We start from the raw sequence: 18996 nt of genomic DNA, 5'->3' as shown, positions 1-18996 counted from the left end.
GATGAGATAGGTCTGTAATTTCCATCATAGCTACACTTTAAAGGGACCATGACAACAAATTTCATTTTTCAGAGGTTTTGCAGGTATAATAAGGGACGTTGTGCAATGATGAGGATGCGTTAATGTCTAAAATGAATAGCAAAAGACCTGCTCAGGGGCACTCAGCTTTATCAATTTGCTCAAAAATGGTCAGATCAGCAAACGGGTTGTGTTTTTACATATGTTGTCAGACAGAACTCCTAGATGAGCCTCCCTGTATCAGCTCAAACAGGAGGCAGTTGCCGCAGAAGCCGCTGAGTGCTAATATGCCATATTCACCTCAAACTAACTTCACAGTGGTTACTAAAAATGAGAGCTGATATCCCCAAGGGTGAAAAAAATGGATGGGGGTTCCACTTGCTTTCCAAGGACGAGAAAAACACAGAAGAGTTAATGAGGACTTTATTGAAGACAGTTTCCTGTGGGAGAATTCAAGTCATGGTTTTCGAACAAACAGATAAAAAAACTTCTGTACCAATACGGAAGGTGGCGACAACAAATCTGTCATTAACCATAAGTGTATTTCATTTGTAAATGCTGTCAAATGTAAGAAAGGTGTGTTTGTAACTGCAAAATCTGGCAGACTGATGCCTACCACAACTGTCACCGTGGTAGAGAGGTGGCAGACAGCTGCATGATGTAACTGTCGCAGGTATACTAGCAGCAAATTCTCCGTTGAGGTACCGCGGTGAAGAATCAGATCCCATCTGAATATTCCTTTGTTGCAGAACAGCAGGGAGCTTGCTACAGTACCATGTAGTAAGTGCAGCCGCAACGAGCTCCCCCCTGCACTGTGGTCTGTTTGGCTATTGATTTCTGTCCCACTGTTTTGAATCGCGCTGCCAGGTTAAAGCCTTTGGTCAGCTTGGCCTCGCCTGTCCGACCTGCAACACAGACCCTTCAACCAGCCATAAAATCATACTGGATTTGTACCGGAATGTTGCGCCAAGAAGGGAGGTGTGGATGGAGGACAAAAGTGGTGTGGGGGGCCGCATTTATCCGGTTTTTCAAATATGGTTGTAGCCAATCAGAGTGAAGGCAACTTGGTAGAGCTGCATATCATTACCACAACAGACCCTTTTACTGAGGATGTGCATTTGACAAAACAATAGGCTGTTACTTTTTTATGAAATTCTTTGGAGAAGTTACATCTGTAGCAATATCAACTACCTTTACCTATGAGACACAAAATGAGAAAAAGAAAATCATACTGTTGGATTTTAAAATAATTTTTTTGTAAAAAAAAAAAAGTTAAAAAAAAGTTTGCAAAAGACAAAAGTTAAACTCAATATTTCGTGGCATAATCATTTTTCTTATGGGTGAACCTTACATACACAAGCACATTCTCACAAACACCTACAGGTGCTTGGATCCAGGTACTTACAGAATAACTTCTATACAGAAAACCCCTAGTTTTGTAAATGTATAAAGCTGTCACTTTATACATTTCATATTCAATTCAATTCAATTCAATTCAATTCAATTTTATTTATATAGCGCCAAATCATGAAACATGTCATCTCAAGGCACTTTACAAAGTCAAGTTCAATCATATTATACAGATTGGGTCAGATTATACAGATTGGTCAAAAATGTCCTATATAAGGAAACCAGTTGATTGCATCAAAGTCCCGACAAGCAGCATTCACTCCTGGGGAACCGTAGAGCCACAGGAAGAGTCATCTGCATTGTACATGGCTTTGCTGCAATCCCTCATACTGAGCAAGCATGAAGTGACAGTGGGAAGAAAAACCACCCATTAACGGGAAAAAAAACCTCCGGCAGAACCGGGCTCAGTATGAACGGTCATCTGCCTCGACCGACTGGGGTTACAGAAGACAGAACAGAGACACAACAAGAGAAACAAAAAAGCACAGAAGCACACATTGATCTAGTAATCTGTTCTACATTAGATGGTAGTAGCGGGTGAGCCGTCTTCTCTGGATGATGTCACAGTTAACAGAACGCCAGACCAGGTGTACCTACTATGAAGAGAAAAGAGAGAGAACAGAAAGTTAAAGCAGAAATGACAACACATAATGCATAATTGAAGAACAGTAGAACTCAATATAGTGAGAAAATTAGATCCTGATATACTCCAGTAACCTAAGCCTATAGCAGTAAAACTATAAAGGTAGCTGAGAGTAACATGAGTCACTAGTTATAATTTTTGTCAAAAAGAAAAGTTTTAAGCCTAGTCTTAAAAGTAGACAGGGTGTCTGCCTCACGGACCAAAACTGGGAGTTGGTTCCACAGGAGAGGAGCCTGATAGCTAAAGGATCTGCCTCCCATTCTACTTTTAGAGACTCTAGGAACCACCAGCAGACCTGCGGTCTGAGAGCGAAGTGCTCTGTTAGGAACATACGGGGTAATCAGAGCTCTGATATATGATGGAGTTTGATTATGAAGGGCTTTATACGTTAGAAGAAGAATTTTAAATTCTATTCTTGATTTAACAGGAAGCCAATGAAGGGAAGCTAAAATTGGAGAAATATGATCCCTCTTGTTGATTTTCATCAGAACTCTTGCTGCAGCATTTTGGATCAGCTGAAGGCTTTGAACTGCATTTTGTGGAATTCCTGATAGTAAAGAATTACAATAGTCCAGCCTTGAAGTAACAAATGCATGGACCAGTTTTTCAGCATCACTCCTGGACAGAATGTTTCTAATTTTGGCGATATTCCGGAGGTGAAAAAAGGAAACTCTGGAAACCTGTTTAATATGGGATTTAAATGACATGTCTTGGTCAAAAATAACACCAAGATTTTTTACTTTATTACCAGAGGCCAGGTTAATGCCACCCAGATTAAGTGATTGGTTAAGAAGTTTATTTTTTGAGGACTCTGGCCCAAAGATTAAAACTTCGGTCTTGTCAGAATTTAGATGCAGGAAATTTAAAGTCATCCAGCTTTTGATGTCATCAAGACATGACTGCAGTCGAAGTAATTGATTGGATTCATTCAGGATTTATGGATAAATATAGCTGAGTATCATCAGCATAACAGTGGAAATTAATCCCATGCTGTCTGATAATTTTGCCTATCGGAAGCATATATATAGTAAAGAGAATTGGTCCAAGGACTGAACCCTGTGGTACTCCACAGGTGACCCTAGAGTTTGAGGAAGATTTATTATTAACATGAACAAATTGGAATCTGTCTGACAGATAAGATTTAAACCAGCCTAATGCTTTCCCCTTAATCCCTACAGTATGTTCAAGTCTTTGTAGGAGAATATTGTGATCAACTGTATCAAACGCAGCACTGAGATCTAACAGGACAAGTATAGACACAAGTCCATTATCTGAGGCCATGAGAATATCATTAGTGACCTTCACCAGAGCTGTTTCAGTGCTATGATGAGCTCTGAAGCCTGACTGAAACTCCTCAAGTAGGTCATTACTTTGTAAATGTTCACAAAGTTGATTAGCAACTACTTTCTCAAGAATTTTAGATAAGAAAAGAAGATTAGATATAGGTCTGTAATTTACTAACTCATCTTGATCAAGAGAAGGTTTCTTAAGTAAAGGTTTAATAACAGCTACTTTCAAAACCTGTGGTACATATCCATTTACTAAGGATAGATTAATCATGTCTAAAATAGTGCCACTGATCAAAGGGAATATGTCCTTAAACAACTTGGTTGGGATTGGGTCTAACATACAGGTAGAAGGTTTAGATGAAGCTAAAATTTTAGATAGCTCAGAAAGCTCTACTGCTTCTAAACAGTTCAAACACTGCGCAGATTCTAAAGATTCCTCCAATGCTGCCTCACTTACTGAGGACGAGGTAATCATGTTTGGGAGGATGCCAATTATTTTATTTTTAATGGCATCAATTTTATTTATGAAGAATCCCATAAAATCATTACTACTGAGAGCTAAGGGAATGGATGGATCAACAGAGCTGTGGCTCTGGGTAAGTTTGGCAACTGTACTAAAGAGAAATCTAGGATTATTTTTATTCTCTTCAATTAATGATGAAAAATATGCTGCTCTAACTCTGCGGAGGGTCTTGTTATACAACAATAGTCTGTCCCTCCAGATTAAGTAGGATTCCTCTTGGTGTGTAGAGCGCCATTTTCTCTCCAATTTCCTAACATTGTGCTTCAAGGAACGCAGCTCTGAATTAAACCAAGGAGCCAGCTTCCTGTGAATAATCACCTTCTTTTTCAAGGGAGCTACATTGTCTAATGCAGAACGCAATGAGGAAGTCACATTGTTAGCAAAGGTATCGATTTGTGAATGGGAAGAAACAGCAATGCTGCCATCTACAGGGCATTTCTGCAATACTGAGGATATTAAGAAGGGGACAGACTCTTTAAGTTTTGATACAGCATTATCCAATAAAAATCTACTATAATGGAACCCTCTTTTGGGGGTGGAGAATTCAGTTAGATTAAACTCAAATGTTATTAAAAAATGATCAGACAGGACAGGGTTGTGAGGAAATACTGTTAATTCTTCACAATCAATGCCATATGTCAGCACAAGGTCTAAAGTATGGAGCCGAGAGTGCGTCGGTTCATGCACATTTTGAGCAAAACCAATTGAATCTAGGATAGTTTTAAAGGCTACACTAAGGTTATCACATTCAGTGTCAACATGGATGTTAAAATCACCCACTATAATAACCTTATCAGTATTTAACACCAAATCAGATAAGAAATCTGACAACTCATCCAAAAACTGAGTGTAAGGGCCTGGTGGACGATACAAAACAACAAACAGAAGAGGTTTTATTGCTTTGCAGTTTGGATGAGGGAAACTGAGGGTTAAATGTTCAAAAGAACTGTAATTATTAGTTGGCCTGGGACTAATTAATAAATCAGACTGAAAGATAGTTGCCACTCCTCCTCCTCTTCCCACAGATCTGGGAATGTGGAAATTTGAATAACTGGAGGGGGTTGACTCATTTATACTAACGTAGTCCTCTTGTAGCCAGGTTTCTGTGAGACAAAACAAATCAATCTGATTATCAGAAATCAATTCATTAACTAACAAAGTCTTTGGAGGGAGAGACCTTATATTTAATAGACCACATTTTATTATTTTATTTTTAGGTTCAAGGTGAACCATATTGATTTTTATTAGGTTTTTATGATTTGTTCCTTTTAGATCAGTTTTTGATCTGTTAAGTTTTGGCCGTGGGAAAGACACCGTCTCAATAGGATAATGGGTGGGTAACAGTACAGAAGCTGCAGAGAGGTGTGTTAAACTACGGCTCTGCTTCCTGGTCTGGACCCTGGGTTGTCAGCATTTAGGAGAACTAATAAATCCGGCCAGATTCCTAGAAAGAAGAGCTGCACCATCCAAAGTAGGATGGATGCCGTCTCTCCGGATCAGACCAGGTTTTCCCCAGAAAGTTCTCCAGTTATCAATGTAGCCCACGTCGTTTTCTGGACACCACCTAGACAACCAGCGGTTGAATGATGACATGCGGCTAAACATGTCATCACTGGTCAGATCAGGCAGGGGACCAGAGAAAATTACAGAGTCCGACATAGTTTTAGCAAACTCACAAACCGAAGCAACACCAACTTTGGTGACCTCTGATCGGCGTGACCGGGTGTCATTACCGCCAGCGTGAATAACAATTTTGCGGTATTTACGCTTATCCTTAGCCAGTAGTTTTAGGTAGGATTCTATGTCGCCTGTTCTGGCCCCTGGTAGGCATTTAACTATGGTCCCTGGTTTCTTTAGTGCCACATTTCTTATTATGGAGCTGCCAATAATTAAGGTCGGCTCCTCGGCGAGATTGTCGCTCAGAGGGGAAAATTTATTAGAAACGCAGATGGGTTGGTGGTGATCTGGGGTCTGTAATCTAGAGCTATGCTTCCTACGAACTGTCACCCAGCCAGCCTGGTTACCAGGCTGCTCGGGTGCTACTGCTTTAGGTTCGCTACGTGAAGTTACTCTATGCGGCTCCGCGCTAGCAAAGGAGCGGCTATCAGCTGGTTTTTCAACAGCACGGAGCCGGGTCTCCAATTCTGACACCCTCGCCTCCAAAGCTACAAAAACACTACATTTATTACATGTACCATCATCACTAAAGGAGGCAGAGGAATAACTGAACATCTGACACAGAGAGCAGCAGATAGGAGACTTAGTCAGGGACGGAGAAGCCATTATGAGGCTAAGGCTTGGCTAGCGCTAGGCTAACGCTAGGCTAAAGCTAGGCTAACGCCCTATTATCACGCCAAAGAACAAACCGTGTGAAACACGAGGAGTTCCCAAACGTGATGAGCAGCCACAGACAATGTTTTAAAAGTGCTTATGTTTGGAAACAGATGTTACAGCAAAGAGGTTTAAAGATAAAAAGCGAGAGAGCCTGGAGCAAAGCTCCGTCGTTCACACAGCAACAACAGGAAGTGACACAATACGCCTTACCGCAAACAGGAAGTCCGTATTATTTAATTAATATTAAATAATACTGTATATTCTTCAGTGATGGTATCAAGGGGTTGGTTGTTTGTACCTGTAATATTTTATCGGTTGGTTTTACCATTCTTAAGATAAGATAAAATATACATTATTGATCTCACAGTGGAGAAATGCACTTGTCACATAGGCTCAATATTCAAAAGAAGGTGCCAAAAGGAGGAAAATGTATATAAGGTATATACAGTGTGTCCACATATATACAGTGGATTGAAAAAAATAAATATGTATATCTATTTTGATATCTCCCTTTGCAGGTAAAGATTGGTTTCCACTTCTAATGCCTTTTTATTTGAATTTGTGGTTAGTTGTTAATTAACATTTCAATCTGAAAAACTCACACGGAAAGAAAAGGCAATTAGAAGAATTTTATTGATACAATATTTTAAGAGTTTGGCGCTCAGACCTCGGCAGGGAAAATTCACGCTGAATTATGTAGCTTAAGCGAAAATTCAGATTGAAGAAAGTCTATTGCCTACCTCCACCAATCAGGGACTCATCCGCCTCCGACGCAAGCCAATCAGCTTTGAACTGCTCCTCCTCAAAGCCAATCAGCATCCTGGGTTCATCTTAAAAAGAACTCCACATCCTCATCTTGGCCTTCTCCTCAGCGAGCAAGCAGTGGCTGCGCGTGTCCGGTTTGGACTCTGTCGACCGGTTTCAAGAGACAATAACTTATCCTGAAATCCTCCTGCCATAGGAATACCGTCTAGCCGCACATCTTCCTTTCCAACCTCTGTTTTCGTCAGCTCCGATTCCTGCCGCAAAGAACTCGCAAGCGACGTAGACGCGTCCCAACTCTGCCTAAGTTCCGGTCAGCTTCGCTTCATAGCGCGCCGGGGTCTTCTCAAACTGATCCCATGGGGCTGGCTATTGGTACGCGGATCCGCCGACTCATCCGGGACCTCCTCTGGTTTTCATCGGCTTTGCAGCGCCACCTTGCCGCTCGTCCCGGCCGCAACTTTTCAGACGGATCTACTCTCTCATTCACTCGCTAATGCGTTCGGAGCCAGCTCAGGTAATATGTATTCACCCATGTTTGTCCTCTATTCAGGCGAACGTATTTCATGTTACTGTTTGTTTTCGTTTTCTTCTTCTTCTGGTGTTGCCGGTAGCCACCGGGCTTGTGGTGGCATTGCTGCCACCTACTGGTTGGAGTATGAAGTGCATTTTAAAATCAGCAATTGATACCAATCGTTATTAAACCGCTGCAACTCTGGTGCAATTTGGCATCCGCTTGGACTGGTCTGTATTGGGTTTAGACTTCTCATTTATGCTGACCAGGCCACTTCTGTCACTCTTGTCATTTCAATGTTTTGCCAATCAATTCTTCAGGTGTTGTGAAATTCTACAAGTTATTTAAGGTTTTGTTAGTAGGTATTATCTGAATGTGAGCTGGGACCCAACGTCGGGATGGCTGTGGGGATGGTTTGAGTATTGGGCGATCTTTAACAGCAACTTGCTCATGTATTTAGGGATTGTCTATTTCTTCTTTTAGGTTCAAGAATTCATTCAAGATGAATAACCGGAGAGCATCACTGAAGGTGCTGTTGTCTGGTTGATACTATTTTCAATTACGGATCCTCTCTGCAGTTGTGAGGCTAACTAAAGCTACTAAGCAACGAGATCATCAGTTAGCAGGATGCAGTGCAGAATCTGAATTAAATTATTAAATTCATCCAAACGACATGGAATAAGCTAAATAAGCTAATCGATTCATAACAGCAATTGGTATGCGTTTGGCATTCTACGCATTTATGAGCTAAGCAAACAATATCGATTATGTCTTAAGAAGTGTTACCCGTGTTTATTGGTCCTTCATTTTCTGGATGTTTTCTTCTTATAGATATTCTTTTCACTATTCCCAGTTGTTTTCTCAAACTAAACCTGTCAGCCTGCATTGAGTTCTACGTATTGATCTTAACCTAGTTCCATGATGGCTTTTGCCTGCAGACAAGCTCTCGAATTCTCGAGATGTCAGTTTCATATCAGTTATTCTGAGCGTCGGCTGCTCTCCTCGCTCGGTCACCTCAATCTCGCAGGTGCATCATTTTAAGAGTCACGTTTTTATTTCCAGGCAGCTTGAGCTCACTAATTTCGTTTCCTTCCCTCCTTAAACAGGATACTCTGGTTAAGAGTTGCCGTTCTGAACTTTCCTTCTGGTCTGGCTTGCTTCTCGTCCGGATTTGAAATACACTTTCTATAATGTCTTTTTGTCTGTAGATGTGTTAAATTTTACGAATGTGCATCCGTAAGTTTTGGAGGATTCTAAAAACAGTTGGTTTGCAGATTCGTGAAATTGTCAAAGAAATCGTTAATCTTGTGGCCTTTCATCTAGAGTTATTTCAGCATTCAGGATGTGAGCTGCGCAACAGCAGACGCTTGTGGAGCCCAATCGTAGGTGATGGCTATCATCAGCATGCCTCACATATCTGCTCTTACTTTTCATTCATCTTAGCCGCCTAATGCTCATCTTAAAGGTAATCTAACTACGAATACTGGTGGTGGATTCAAATCTCATTCAAGTCTCATTAAGCCCGTGTCCTGTCCTGTCCATTCCCTCTTGGTCACTCATTCATTTATGTGCATCATCCCTAAGCATCCTCTGTTATTTATCCTGTCATCCAGGCGTCCCGCCATGCAGTTGTCCTGTTATTCTGTTCATTCTTTCATGGTCATTCATTTATTCATGTTCTCTGCCATGTTCCCCACTACGTTCCCTGCATACTCCTTGCATGCTTCCTGCATGCTCCCTGTGTGCTCCCTGTGTGTTCCCTGCCATGCTCCCTGCCATGCGGCCTTCCCTGCCATACTCTTTGCCATGTTTCCTTCTATGCTCCTTGCCGTGTTTCCTTCTATGCTCCTTGCCATGTGTTTCCTTCTATGCTCCTTGCCATGTTTCCTTCTACGCTCCCTGCAACGCCCTCCTCCCTGCCATGCGGCCTGCCCTGCCATGTGTTTCCTTCTATGCTCCTTGCCATGTGTTTCCTTCTATGCTCCTTGCCATGTTTCCTTCTACGCTCCCTGCAACGCCCTCCTCCCTGCCATGCGGCCTGCCCTGCCATGTTTCCTGCCATGTGTTTCCTGCCATGCGGCCTGCCCTGCCATGTGTTTCCTTCTATGCTCCTTGCCATGTGTTTCCTTCTATGCTCTTTGCCATGTGTTTCCTTTTATGCTCTTTGCCATGTGTTTCCTTCTATGCTCTTTGCCATGTGTTTCCTTCAATGCTCCTTGCCATGTGTTTCCTTCAATGCTCCTTGCCGTGTTTCTTTCAATGCTCCTTGCCATGTGTTTCCTTCCATGCTCCTTGCCATGTGTTTCCTTCCATGGCCATGTTTCCTTCTATGCTCCCTGCGTTCTCTGCCATGCTCCCTGCGTTCTCTGCCATGCTCCCTGCGTTCTCTGCCATGCTCCCTGTGTGTTCCCTGCGTTCTCTGCCATTTTCCCTGCGTTCTCTGCCATGCGTTCTCTGCCATGCTCCCTGTGTGTTCCCTGCGTTCTCTGCCATGCGTTCTCTGCCATACTCCCTGCGTTCTCTGCCATGTGTTCCTTGCGTTCTCAGCCATGCGTTCTCTGCCATACTCCCTGCGTTCTCTGCCATACTCCCTGCGTTCTCTGCCATGCTCCCTGTGTGTTCCCTGCGTTCTCTGCCATGCTCCCTGCGTTCTCTGCCATGCGTTCTCTGCCATGCTCCCTGCGTTCTCTGCCATGCTCCCTGCGTTCTCTGCCATGCTCCCTGTGTGTTCCCTGCGTTCTCTGCCATGCTCCCTGCGTTCTCTGCCATGCGTTCTCTGCCATGCTCCCTGCGTTCTCTGCCATGCGTTCTCTGCCATGCTCCCTGTGAGTTCCCTGCGTTCTCAGCCATGCGTTCTCTGCCATACTCCCTGCGTTCTCTGCCATACTCCCTGCGTTCTCTGCCATGCTCCCTGTGTGTTCCCTGCGTTCTCAGCCATACCCCCTGAGTTCTCTGCCATGCTCCCTGTGTGTTCTGCGTTCTCGGCCATGCTCCCTGCGTTCTCTGCCATGCTCCCTGCATTCTCTGCCATATTTCCGGCCATGCTCCCTGTGTGTTCCCTGCCATGTCCCCTGCATGCTGCCCGCCTTGCTCCCTGCCATGATCATTCATTCATCACGTGCATCAGCCCAAAACTGACCATTCACCTCACTTTCCACCTCTCCATCAACCTCACCTCATCTTTCCATTCATCTTGTTTAATTATGGTAAGCCTTTGCGGCAATGGCCCTCTTTGCTAAGCTTTCACATCTTTTCTCCTTCATTACTCATCCTTCTCTCTGCCTTCTGAACTTGCTGACGCTCTGGCCTGGACCTCGGCATTTTTGGGGGGTAATTTCCCTATTCTCATACATCTGCTTATCTATGTTAAAGTATAAATCACAGTTTATGTTCCTGCCGAGGTCCGAGCGCCAAAGTTTAAACTATTGTATCAATAAATTCCTATCGCTTTTCTCTCTTTGTGAGTCTTTAGTTTGAAATGATGCTAAAGCGGAAATACAACCGAAGAACTCTTGCTTACTTCCATTCAATCAGAGGCTTGTCCGCCTCCGATGGAGCATTTGCTTCAAGCCACACCTCCTCGAAGCCCAATCATCATCCAGTGTTCACCTTAAACAGCAACTCCAAATCATCTCTCAGCCTGCTTTTCGGCAAGCGCAAGAACCATTGCACTAATGTCGTATTTCGCTTCAGACATTCCCCTTTGCAAGCCTTTCAGTTCCAAGTATCATCCTGAGACCGACCATCTCTATTCATGCACCTTAACATACACCTCACCTCATCTCCCCATTCATCTCACTCAACTTTGGTAGGCCTTCGCGGCAACCGGCCCTGTTTGGTAAGCCTTCGCAGCACTTTTCCTCTATAGCTCATCCTACTTGTCTCTGTTTTTAGTTTAACCCTTATGTGGTGTTCGGGTCTGTGGGACCCGTTTTCATTTTTTATTGAACGAAAAATGATACAATCAATTAATTTTTCAAACTCAGATTCACTGGCCTTGGCTCATTTTGTGTGAAGAACATATATCAGAAAACGATTTTAATGACTACACGCCGTACACCCCCCCTACACATTTGTATTACATATAAGGTGTCCGGGTCCACTGGACCCGGGGCTAATTGAGATGTGGAAACCAATGTTCTGTGTACACAACACTCTTTCCTCCTCCTGTCTGGGCACATTTAACTTTCTGTTTTGTGGTAATCTTTAGTTTTTCGCACTCTCTCTGCTACAAATGGAGTAGACAGAATATAAATATAGCTTTACCAGTGTGGTTTCTTATAACAACCGATCAAGGTGGCCAAAGAATACTATGCGCAGAGGGCCCTGTAATTGATTTTGGAAGAGAGAGAAGTTTTTGATGATAATGTTGAGGGATAGTATTCAAAAAAAGAGGTTTCAGAATTTTAGGATCCCATTTCTGAAAATTCAGAGTCTGACAGTGACTCTGAAGCAGGACAAGATTGAGCATCAACCAGTTCCAAAACGAAGACAAGTCTCCAGACCAGGCCGTCAGCAGCCAGCCACAGGGCCAAGAACAAGAAAGAAAAAGAACAAGACAGTCAGCATGGAGCAAGTGAGGAAATATGGAAGTCAAAAATGTTGAAATTGAATGGTCTCGCCCAAGAAAAGAGTCACCCCGTAGGCTACCAATGTGATAAGGATGCAACCAGGACCAACACTATGGCAGTTACTTACACACGGGACATGAAGTCTTCTGTTCAGCTTTTCATACCAGATTCCATCCAGAAAATGATTCTTGTTTTTGGAGAGAGGTGGAAGGAAATGGGCCAAACCCATTTACATGCCTACTTCAGGGTTCTTATCCTTGCTTGAGTTTCCGGGTCTAAAGTCAAGCCACAAGTTTGCATACATGGGTGACACAACCCTGGTATCCTATGTGCCAAATGAGGAGGATTCCGGAGGAGAATGCTGCCGTATCCTACAGAACCTACAGAACCAGAATCTGCAGAGCCTGAAGTAAGTGTGTGATGCTGTTCCAGTACATGTTTGGCAACAAGAAGAATCAGTGCGAAGTGTGGAAGAACGACAGAAAAAAACAATATAGATGCATCAAGTGCAAAAAGTATATCTGCAACACACACAGTAAAACTCTGCCCCTCATGTGTTGTACATGCCATTGGCTAAAGGTCAAGGGGCTGATGTGGGTTCTTGACTGATAGGTATACTCTGTGTTCATATAGCGTGTGTTGTGCACCTGAATGGGTTAAATTTCTGAGTTCAAAGAACTAAAAGTCACTAGTTTTGGAAAAACCGTGCTTCACGTGTGAATTTGTTTCCATTCATATCATGATTTTATTATAATTAATTTGCTTTATTATGTTTTAAATAACCAAATATTTTGTTTATACAACTTGAAATTGGGATGAAGTAACATTTGTTGAGTATTTTTACATAAGTGCTTGATTGTGAGGCATTAAAAAGCACAAAACGCAACGGATCCACCAGACCCACAAACACTGGCTGAGTAACAAAATTATGAACACCACACAAGGGTTAATCCAAGTCTCATTGTCTTTCAACCATGCAGATGCACCGGCCTCGACCTCGGCAATTTTTTGGGGGAAATATCCCTATTCTCATACGCCTGCTAATTCATATTCAAGTATAATTCAGCGTGAATTTTTCCTGCCGAGGTCTGAGAGCCAAACTCTTAAAATATTGTATCAATAAAATTCTTCTAATTGCCTTTTCTTTCTGTGTGAGTTTTTCAGATTGAAATGCAGCTTAAGCGAAAATTCAGACTGAAGAAACTCTATTGCCTACCTCCATCAATCAGGGACTCATCCGCCTCCGACGCAAGCCAATCAGCTTTGAACTGCTCCTCCTCAAAGCCAATCAGCATCCTGGGCTCATCTTAAAAAGAACTCCACATCCTCATCTCGGCCTTCTCCTCAGCGAGCAAGCAGTGGCTGCGCGTGTCCGGTTTGGACTCTGTCGACCGGTTTCAACCCACCTCCATCCCCTTCTCCACCATCGTACCAAGCTCCGCCTGGCTTTCCTACGGTCCTCCTTGAACCTCGTCCCTATCAAAGTGTAATTCCTCCTGGACTCTCATGGAATTCCCTGTCACTCCTTAAAACGGTCCGGCAGAAGACCACCATGCTGAGCCTGGTTCTGCCAGAGGGTTCTTCCCAAGGGGGAGTTTTTTCTCTCCACAGTCGCTTCATGCTTGCTCATCATGGACAGTTCATGCAAACCTGTGTTTATCAAGTTGGACATCTAGCTCAAACAGATCATCATATGGACTGAACAAACTTTGCTTATCTCCACTCCACCACCAGTTTCAGACCCGGGGGGAAATATCCCTATTCTCATACGCCTGCTAATTCATATTCAAGTATAATTCAGCGTGAATTTTTCCTGCCGAGGTCTGAGCGCCAAACTCTTAAAATATTGTATCAATAAAATTCTTCTAATTGCCTTTTCTTTCTGTGTGAGTTTTTCAGATTGAAATACTTCAATATGCATAAGCAGGCGTATGAGAATAGGGATATTTCCCCCCAGGCCTGAAACTGGTGGTGGAGTGGAGTTTGTTCAGTCCATATGATGATCTGTTTGAGCTAGATGTCCAACTTGGATAAACACAGGTTTGCATGAACTGTCCATGATGAGCAAGCATGAAGCGACTGTGGAGAGGAAAAACTCCCCTATGGGAAGAAACCTCTGGCAGAACCAGGCTCAACATGGCGGTCTTCTGCTGGACCGTTTTAGGGAGTGACTGGGAATTCCATAAGAGTCTAGGGGGAATTACTCTCTGATAGGGACGAGGTTGAAGCAGCACCATAGGAAAGCCAGGCGGAGCTTGCTACAATGGCGGAAAAGGGGATTGAGGTGGGTTGAATGCGGTCATCAGAGTCCAGACCAGACACGCGCAGCCACCGCTTGCTCGCTGAGGAGAAGGCCGAGACAAAGATGTGAAGTTCTTTTAAAATGAACCCAGGATGCTGATTGGCGTCGAGGAGGAGCAGTTCAAAGCTGATTGGAGGCGGATGAGTCTCTGATTGATGGAGGTAGGCAATAGAGTTTCTTCAGTTTGAATTTTCGCTTAAGCTCCATATTGGATGTTAACTGGTTCTTCATTCTTGTTTATTATTTTTTGTTTTGCAGTTGTTAATAGATGAAACTCTTCTGCATCCACATCAAGTTGTTGTCAAGAGTTTCACTTTTTCAAATACGAATTCATCCCAACTGAAATCTTTGATTACCTTTTCCCGCTTGTGCTTTGTGTTTTGAGTATGTTTAATCAAGTCATCTTTTCAGCAATTTCAGTATGTAGTTGTAGTTTTTCTTTTCGTTTGCGCAGTTGTTCGTCCTCTTCTTCCAGCTATAATCTTGCTTTCCTTTTGCGAAACTCTTCCTCTTCTATAGCATGTTTTTCTTCCAATAACTTATTTCTTCTGGTTAAAGCAGCGAGATCAGCTTAAGCTCTTAAGCGTACAGAAGACGTTGTAGAGCTCGTGGTGTGAGAAGTTTTGTTAGATTCAACATTGGAAATACTGTCACTTGGTTTTATGTCATCTTCATGGACATCACAAACACTTAATAAACAATTTGTTTCAGTTTGTTCCACCAAACACATGAACTCATTCCTTTAAGATGACTCTTGTTCCTGTGAATTATTGTATTGTTGTTCAGTTTCCTTTATACATTGCTTTGTTTTATTTTAAAATGTTTCAGTGTACTTCATTATGTTTGATAATCATTTAACTTGTTTATCAACTTCATCTTGTGACAGTATTGGCAACAATTCATCACAAGGAGTATTGGCACACCCAAAAAGTTTATCCAACCTCTCCAGAAATTATTTTACTTGAGACACAATTTTCTTTTATTTCATTAGCTCTTTAATTTATGGTATAAATCCTTTTATTGACAACCATTTGTGTTCATTTTAGAGTTTTTTAACCTTATACATCAAAGCCTTTCAGTAAGTTTACTTTTTTTCTCAAACTCCATTTCAAAGTACCACCATTAGTTTGACTCATTTTGATTTCTTTTGATAAAATTTTTCCTTTTCAGTGAAAATATTGCATCAAATACTTTCACATAAATTTTCAGTGCGTGATGAGCAGAGCATTTTCTTTCAACAAGGCGTCATCATCATCAATTCCTTTGAAACTCAAAAGTGTCGCTTAATCCACTGTAAACAGACATCAATCAAAGTGCGCGCATAGCCATCAGCGCACGACATCCTTTTCCGACATGCAATTATTCATTCAGAAAGCCATGAACAGACACCTTCCAGCATTATTGCACATGGATTCCTTATCCATAACAAGCAAGAAACAGGTTTGGCTTACCTGTTCTTCATACTATGCCGTTTTGGTTGTGGCGCTTTGTCTTACTTTGCATTGTCCTGGTTCATTTGTGGCCTGGATTGCAAGCAATGGCTCCCATTATATTGCCTTTTTGTTGACAAAATATGTGACGCCAAAGCAAGCCAGCCTAGTCATTTAAGAGGGAAAGGTAGAGTCCTGTCTGTCTGATGGTCGCTTGAGAAGAGAAGCACACTGAATCCTGTATTATATCTTCAATGATTTATTGAAACAGCGGCTTTCAACGTTGGGAAGTACCTCTTGACAATTTCTTGAATACGAAAGGAATGAGGAAGAACTACCTCTATAAAATCTCACAGCACCATTTCAAAAAACCCACAACGAGCCAACCTTGACTTAAAGGTAAGATCACTGCTCCAAAATACAATAAAAACAATCAAATGCATGCTCTTTATCTACACGTATTTTAAAATATGCTGTTCCAAGTAGGAAAATGTATAGAAACTAAAAGCTGTTGTGACAGGTGTAATCCAAAGATCAAAACTCAGTATTTTCTGTGTTGGACTTTTTACCAGATGTCGGCTTTGCTCCTCTTTGTGATGCTGACAGCCTGCGCTGCAAGTCCGCAGGGTAAGGCACATATATTCCTCTATTAACAGAGCAAAATACCAATAAATTCTGAACATGATACTTCCAGATATGCATGTTTTTAATGGAAACAATACTGAAAGATTAAGGTTGTCTTTGATAGATCTTGTTCTCTTATCAAAATATCTGCTTAAAATATTTTAAATGTCATGTCTTTTTATAGATCTGTCAGGAAAAATGTTTACATTTCCACAAGAAACCAAAACTGCCAACGTGATGCTGAATATATCCACACACAGATTGAATGCGGTGACAGTCTGTCTCAGGTATTGTTACTAGATAAAACTGCATGAAGAAACATGAGAAAAAAGCAACATAAACTGTATTTACCGTACCTTTTTTAAATTTTATGTCTTGTTTGTTGCTTTTGTTTTAAAGGTCCTTTACAGACCTCCGAAGAGCCCACAGCCTATTTTCTCTGGCCACACCATCCTCTAATAATGGCTTTCTGATGGAAACAGTTACTGACAGAATTGATTTCCATGTGAACAATCTCAAAGTACAATATGTAGTGGGCTACAAGTTGAATACGTGGCACTCTGTGTGTTCCACGTGGGACGCTGATTCTGGATTAGGCCAGCTGTGGTTTAATGGACAGCCTTTAGCTCGGAAGTTCCTCAGTAAATCACAGATCAGTGAACCAATTGTTGTCCTAGGACAGGTATGTTTTAATATATGAATCTAGAATATTTAGTTGAAGTAGCTTCAGTTCATGTATCTAATTTTTCTTTTCACCGAATTTTGTTTTTTTTCTTTCAGGAACAGGACAGTTATGCTGGTTCCTTTGACACCAAACAATCTTTTACTGGCATGATGGCCGATGTTCACATGTGGAACTACATCTTGTCTCCCTGTGAGATCCAGAACTATGTGGATAACTTGAATTTCACTCCAGGGAATGTTCTGAACTGGAAGGCCCTGACATTTGATGTTACTGGAAGAGTGTTGATAGAAGACAGGCAAATGACGTGCCACTAGAGCCAATACACAAAAAAAACTTGTCTAAACAAGTCTAGCTACTAAGGGATAAATGTTATTTTGCCCTAAACACTGTGTGTAAAAAAATGGGGATTATTGATCTGGGTAAATTGCTAAGAAATGTATTATAATTTAAATGATGTATAACTGGGGAATATTACTTAACCAGGTAATTGAATCCATGCAACATTGCACAGAGGCTTCCATATTATCTATTGTTGACACCATTTACACTTTGTTTGGCAGTTGAATATTATGCCTTGTCTTCGCGAGATTTCTTTCTCATTTTCTCCATATCCATGGAAAGGAGAGACACTTCTAGCTCCTGATTTTATATCACATAGATCTACAGCTCTTGTGTTACCTTACTACTTGATTCAAGTATTCAACATATTGGGTTCTTCCTCGTGGGGTTAAAAGGTTATTTTTCAAATGTGCATATTTCTGTTTGGAAAGTCTGCAAAATTTTAAGCTTGTTGTAACATAGACAACTTTACAACTCTTACACATAATTAAATGACTTCGTTTTCCAAATATTACCATACATTGTTAATACCTGTACCATTGTCTACCAAAAGTATTTAAATTAGGGCTGGGCAACGATTAAAATATTTAATCGCGATTAATCGCCCTGATTAATCGCGATTAATCGCGATTAATCGCATTGTATTTACAAACTCCAAGAATGAATTCAAAAGTAGTGTAAAGAGCACTTTTATTTTAATGTTCTGCTGCCATATGGACAAAAGTGTTGTAACATTTGTAGCACTTATTTTATACTGGATATTTTCAACCCATCTATTGAATTTAGTGCACTAGTTGATCTTTTCTTCATAAGAGAACAGCAAGCACTGCAGCCAAAATATGGCCTTTTTTGACCTGCTGTATATTAGCCAGTCCCTAAGCTTGATGTATCATGAAACTGTTGACCTTTTGGGTTTTGTGTTTTTTATTTTATTATTACAATTAAATAATAATAATAATAATAATAATAACAATAATGTTATGTTCAGTGTTTTTCGCTAATCCACCTCTTATATATTTCAATCCTTATGTAATTTTGTCTGTGTTGTGTTGCTTTAATCCTATAAATTTCCCCGTCGTGGGATAAAAAAAGGATTAGCTAATGTTATCTTATCTTAAATAACACTTTTTAATATATGTACTGGGTTCTTTCAAGGTCTTAATTACATGTTATGTGTGGGCTCCAGTAACATCCATCCATCCATCCATCCATCCACTGATCTACCTGGATGTTCCCTGGAGGACTGAAACGCCTCAGTCAGAGACGTCTGTGGGTCTGTCGGGGCAATGAGAGAAGTTTCGTCTCCTCTCTCCGTTTCTGGGGCTCGACGTTTTCATGTTTTTTCACGTGCTTAGAGAAATTTGTTGTGTTTCCACTGAAATGAACCGGCTTTTTACAAAACATACAGCTTGATTTCATTTACGGTATTAAAATAAAGCCAAACGTGCTACTTCCCCTGTTCATGTTTTTCGCTGCTGCGGTCTCTCTCAGCTGTTTGTGTCTTAAGTTTGTGTGAGAGCTGAGCGGGCGGGCCAGGCTGAGCCTGCGTGCT

The 18996-nt window shown here is 41.6% G+C and overlaps 1 protein-coding gene across 1 annotated transcript; it reads left to right on the top strand.

Moving 5' to 3' along the window:
• Window positions 1–16106: 16106 nt before the first annotated feature.
• LOC105926392 (serum amyloid P-component-like) lies at window positions 16107–17965 on the top strand. The gene is made up of 5 exons (XM_012862697.3): window positions 16107–16195; window positions 16369–16423; window positions 16605–16707; window positions 16820–17102; window positions 17201–17965. Exons 2-5 carry the CDS (start codon window positions 16369–16371, stop codon window positions 17417–17419), a joined length of 660 nt encoding a protein of 219 aa, XP_012718151.2. The 5' UTR covers window positions 16107–16195; the 3' UTR covers window positions 17420–17965.
• Window positions 17966–18996: the final 1031 nt, after the last annotated feature.

The sequence above is a fragment of the Fundulus heteroclitus genome, chromosome 3 (genome assembly GCF_011125445.2).
Source record: "Fundulus heteroclitus isolate FHET01 chromosome 3, MU-UCD_Fhet_4.1, whole genome shotgun sequence".
Taxonomy (NCBI): domain Eukaryota; kingdom Metazoa; phylum Chordata; class Actinopteri; order Cyprinodontiformes; family Fundulidae; genus Fundulus; species Fundulus heteroclitus.
The sequence above is the reverse complement of the archived record's forward strand: the minus strand, read 5'-3'. Positions and strand labels throughout refer to the sequence as shown.

Excerpts from the sequence above, each read along its gene's own strand:
- LOC105926392 (XM_012862697.3), top strand. The coding sequence starts at position 16,369 with ATGTCGGCTTTGCTCCTCTTTGTGATGCTGACAGCCTGCGCTGCAAGT. Across the intron at positions 16,708-16,819 it reads GCGGTGACAGTCTGTCTCAG|GTCCTTTACAGACCTCCGAA; the intron begins GTATTGTTACTA and ends TTTGTTTTAAAG. Across the intron at positions 17,103-17,200 it reads CAATTGTTGTCCTAGGACAG|GAACAGGACAGTTATGCTGG; the intron begins GTATGTTTTAAT and ends TTTTTCTTTCAG.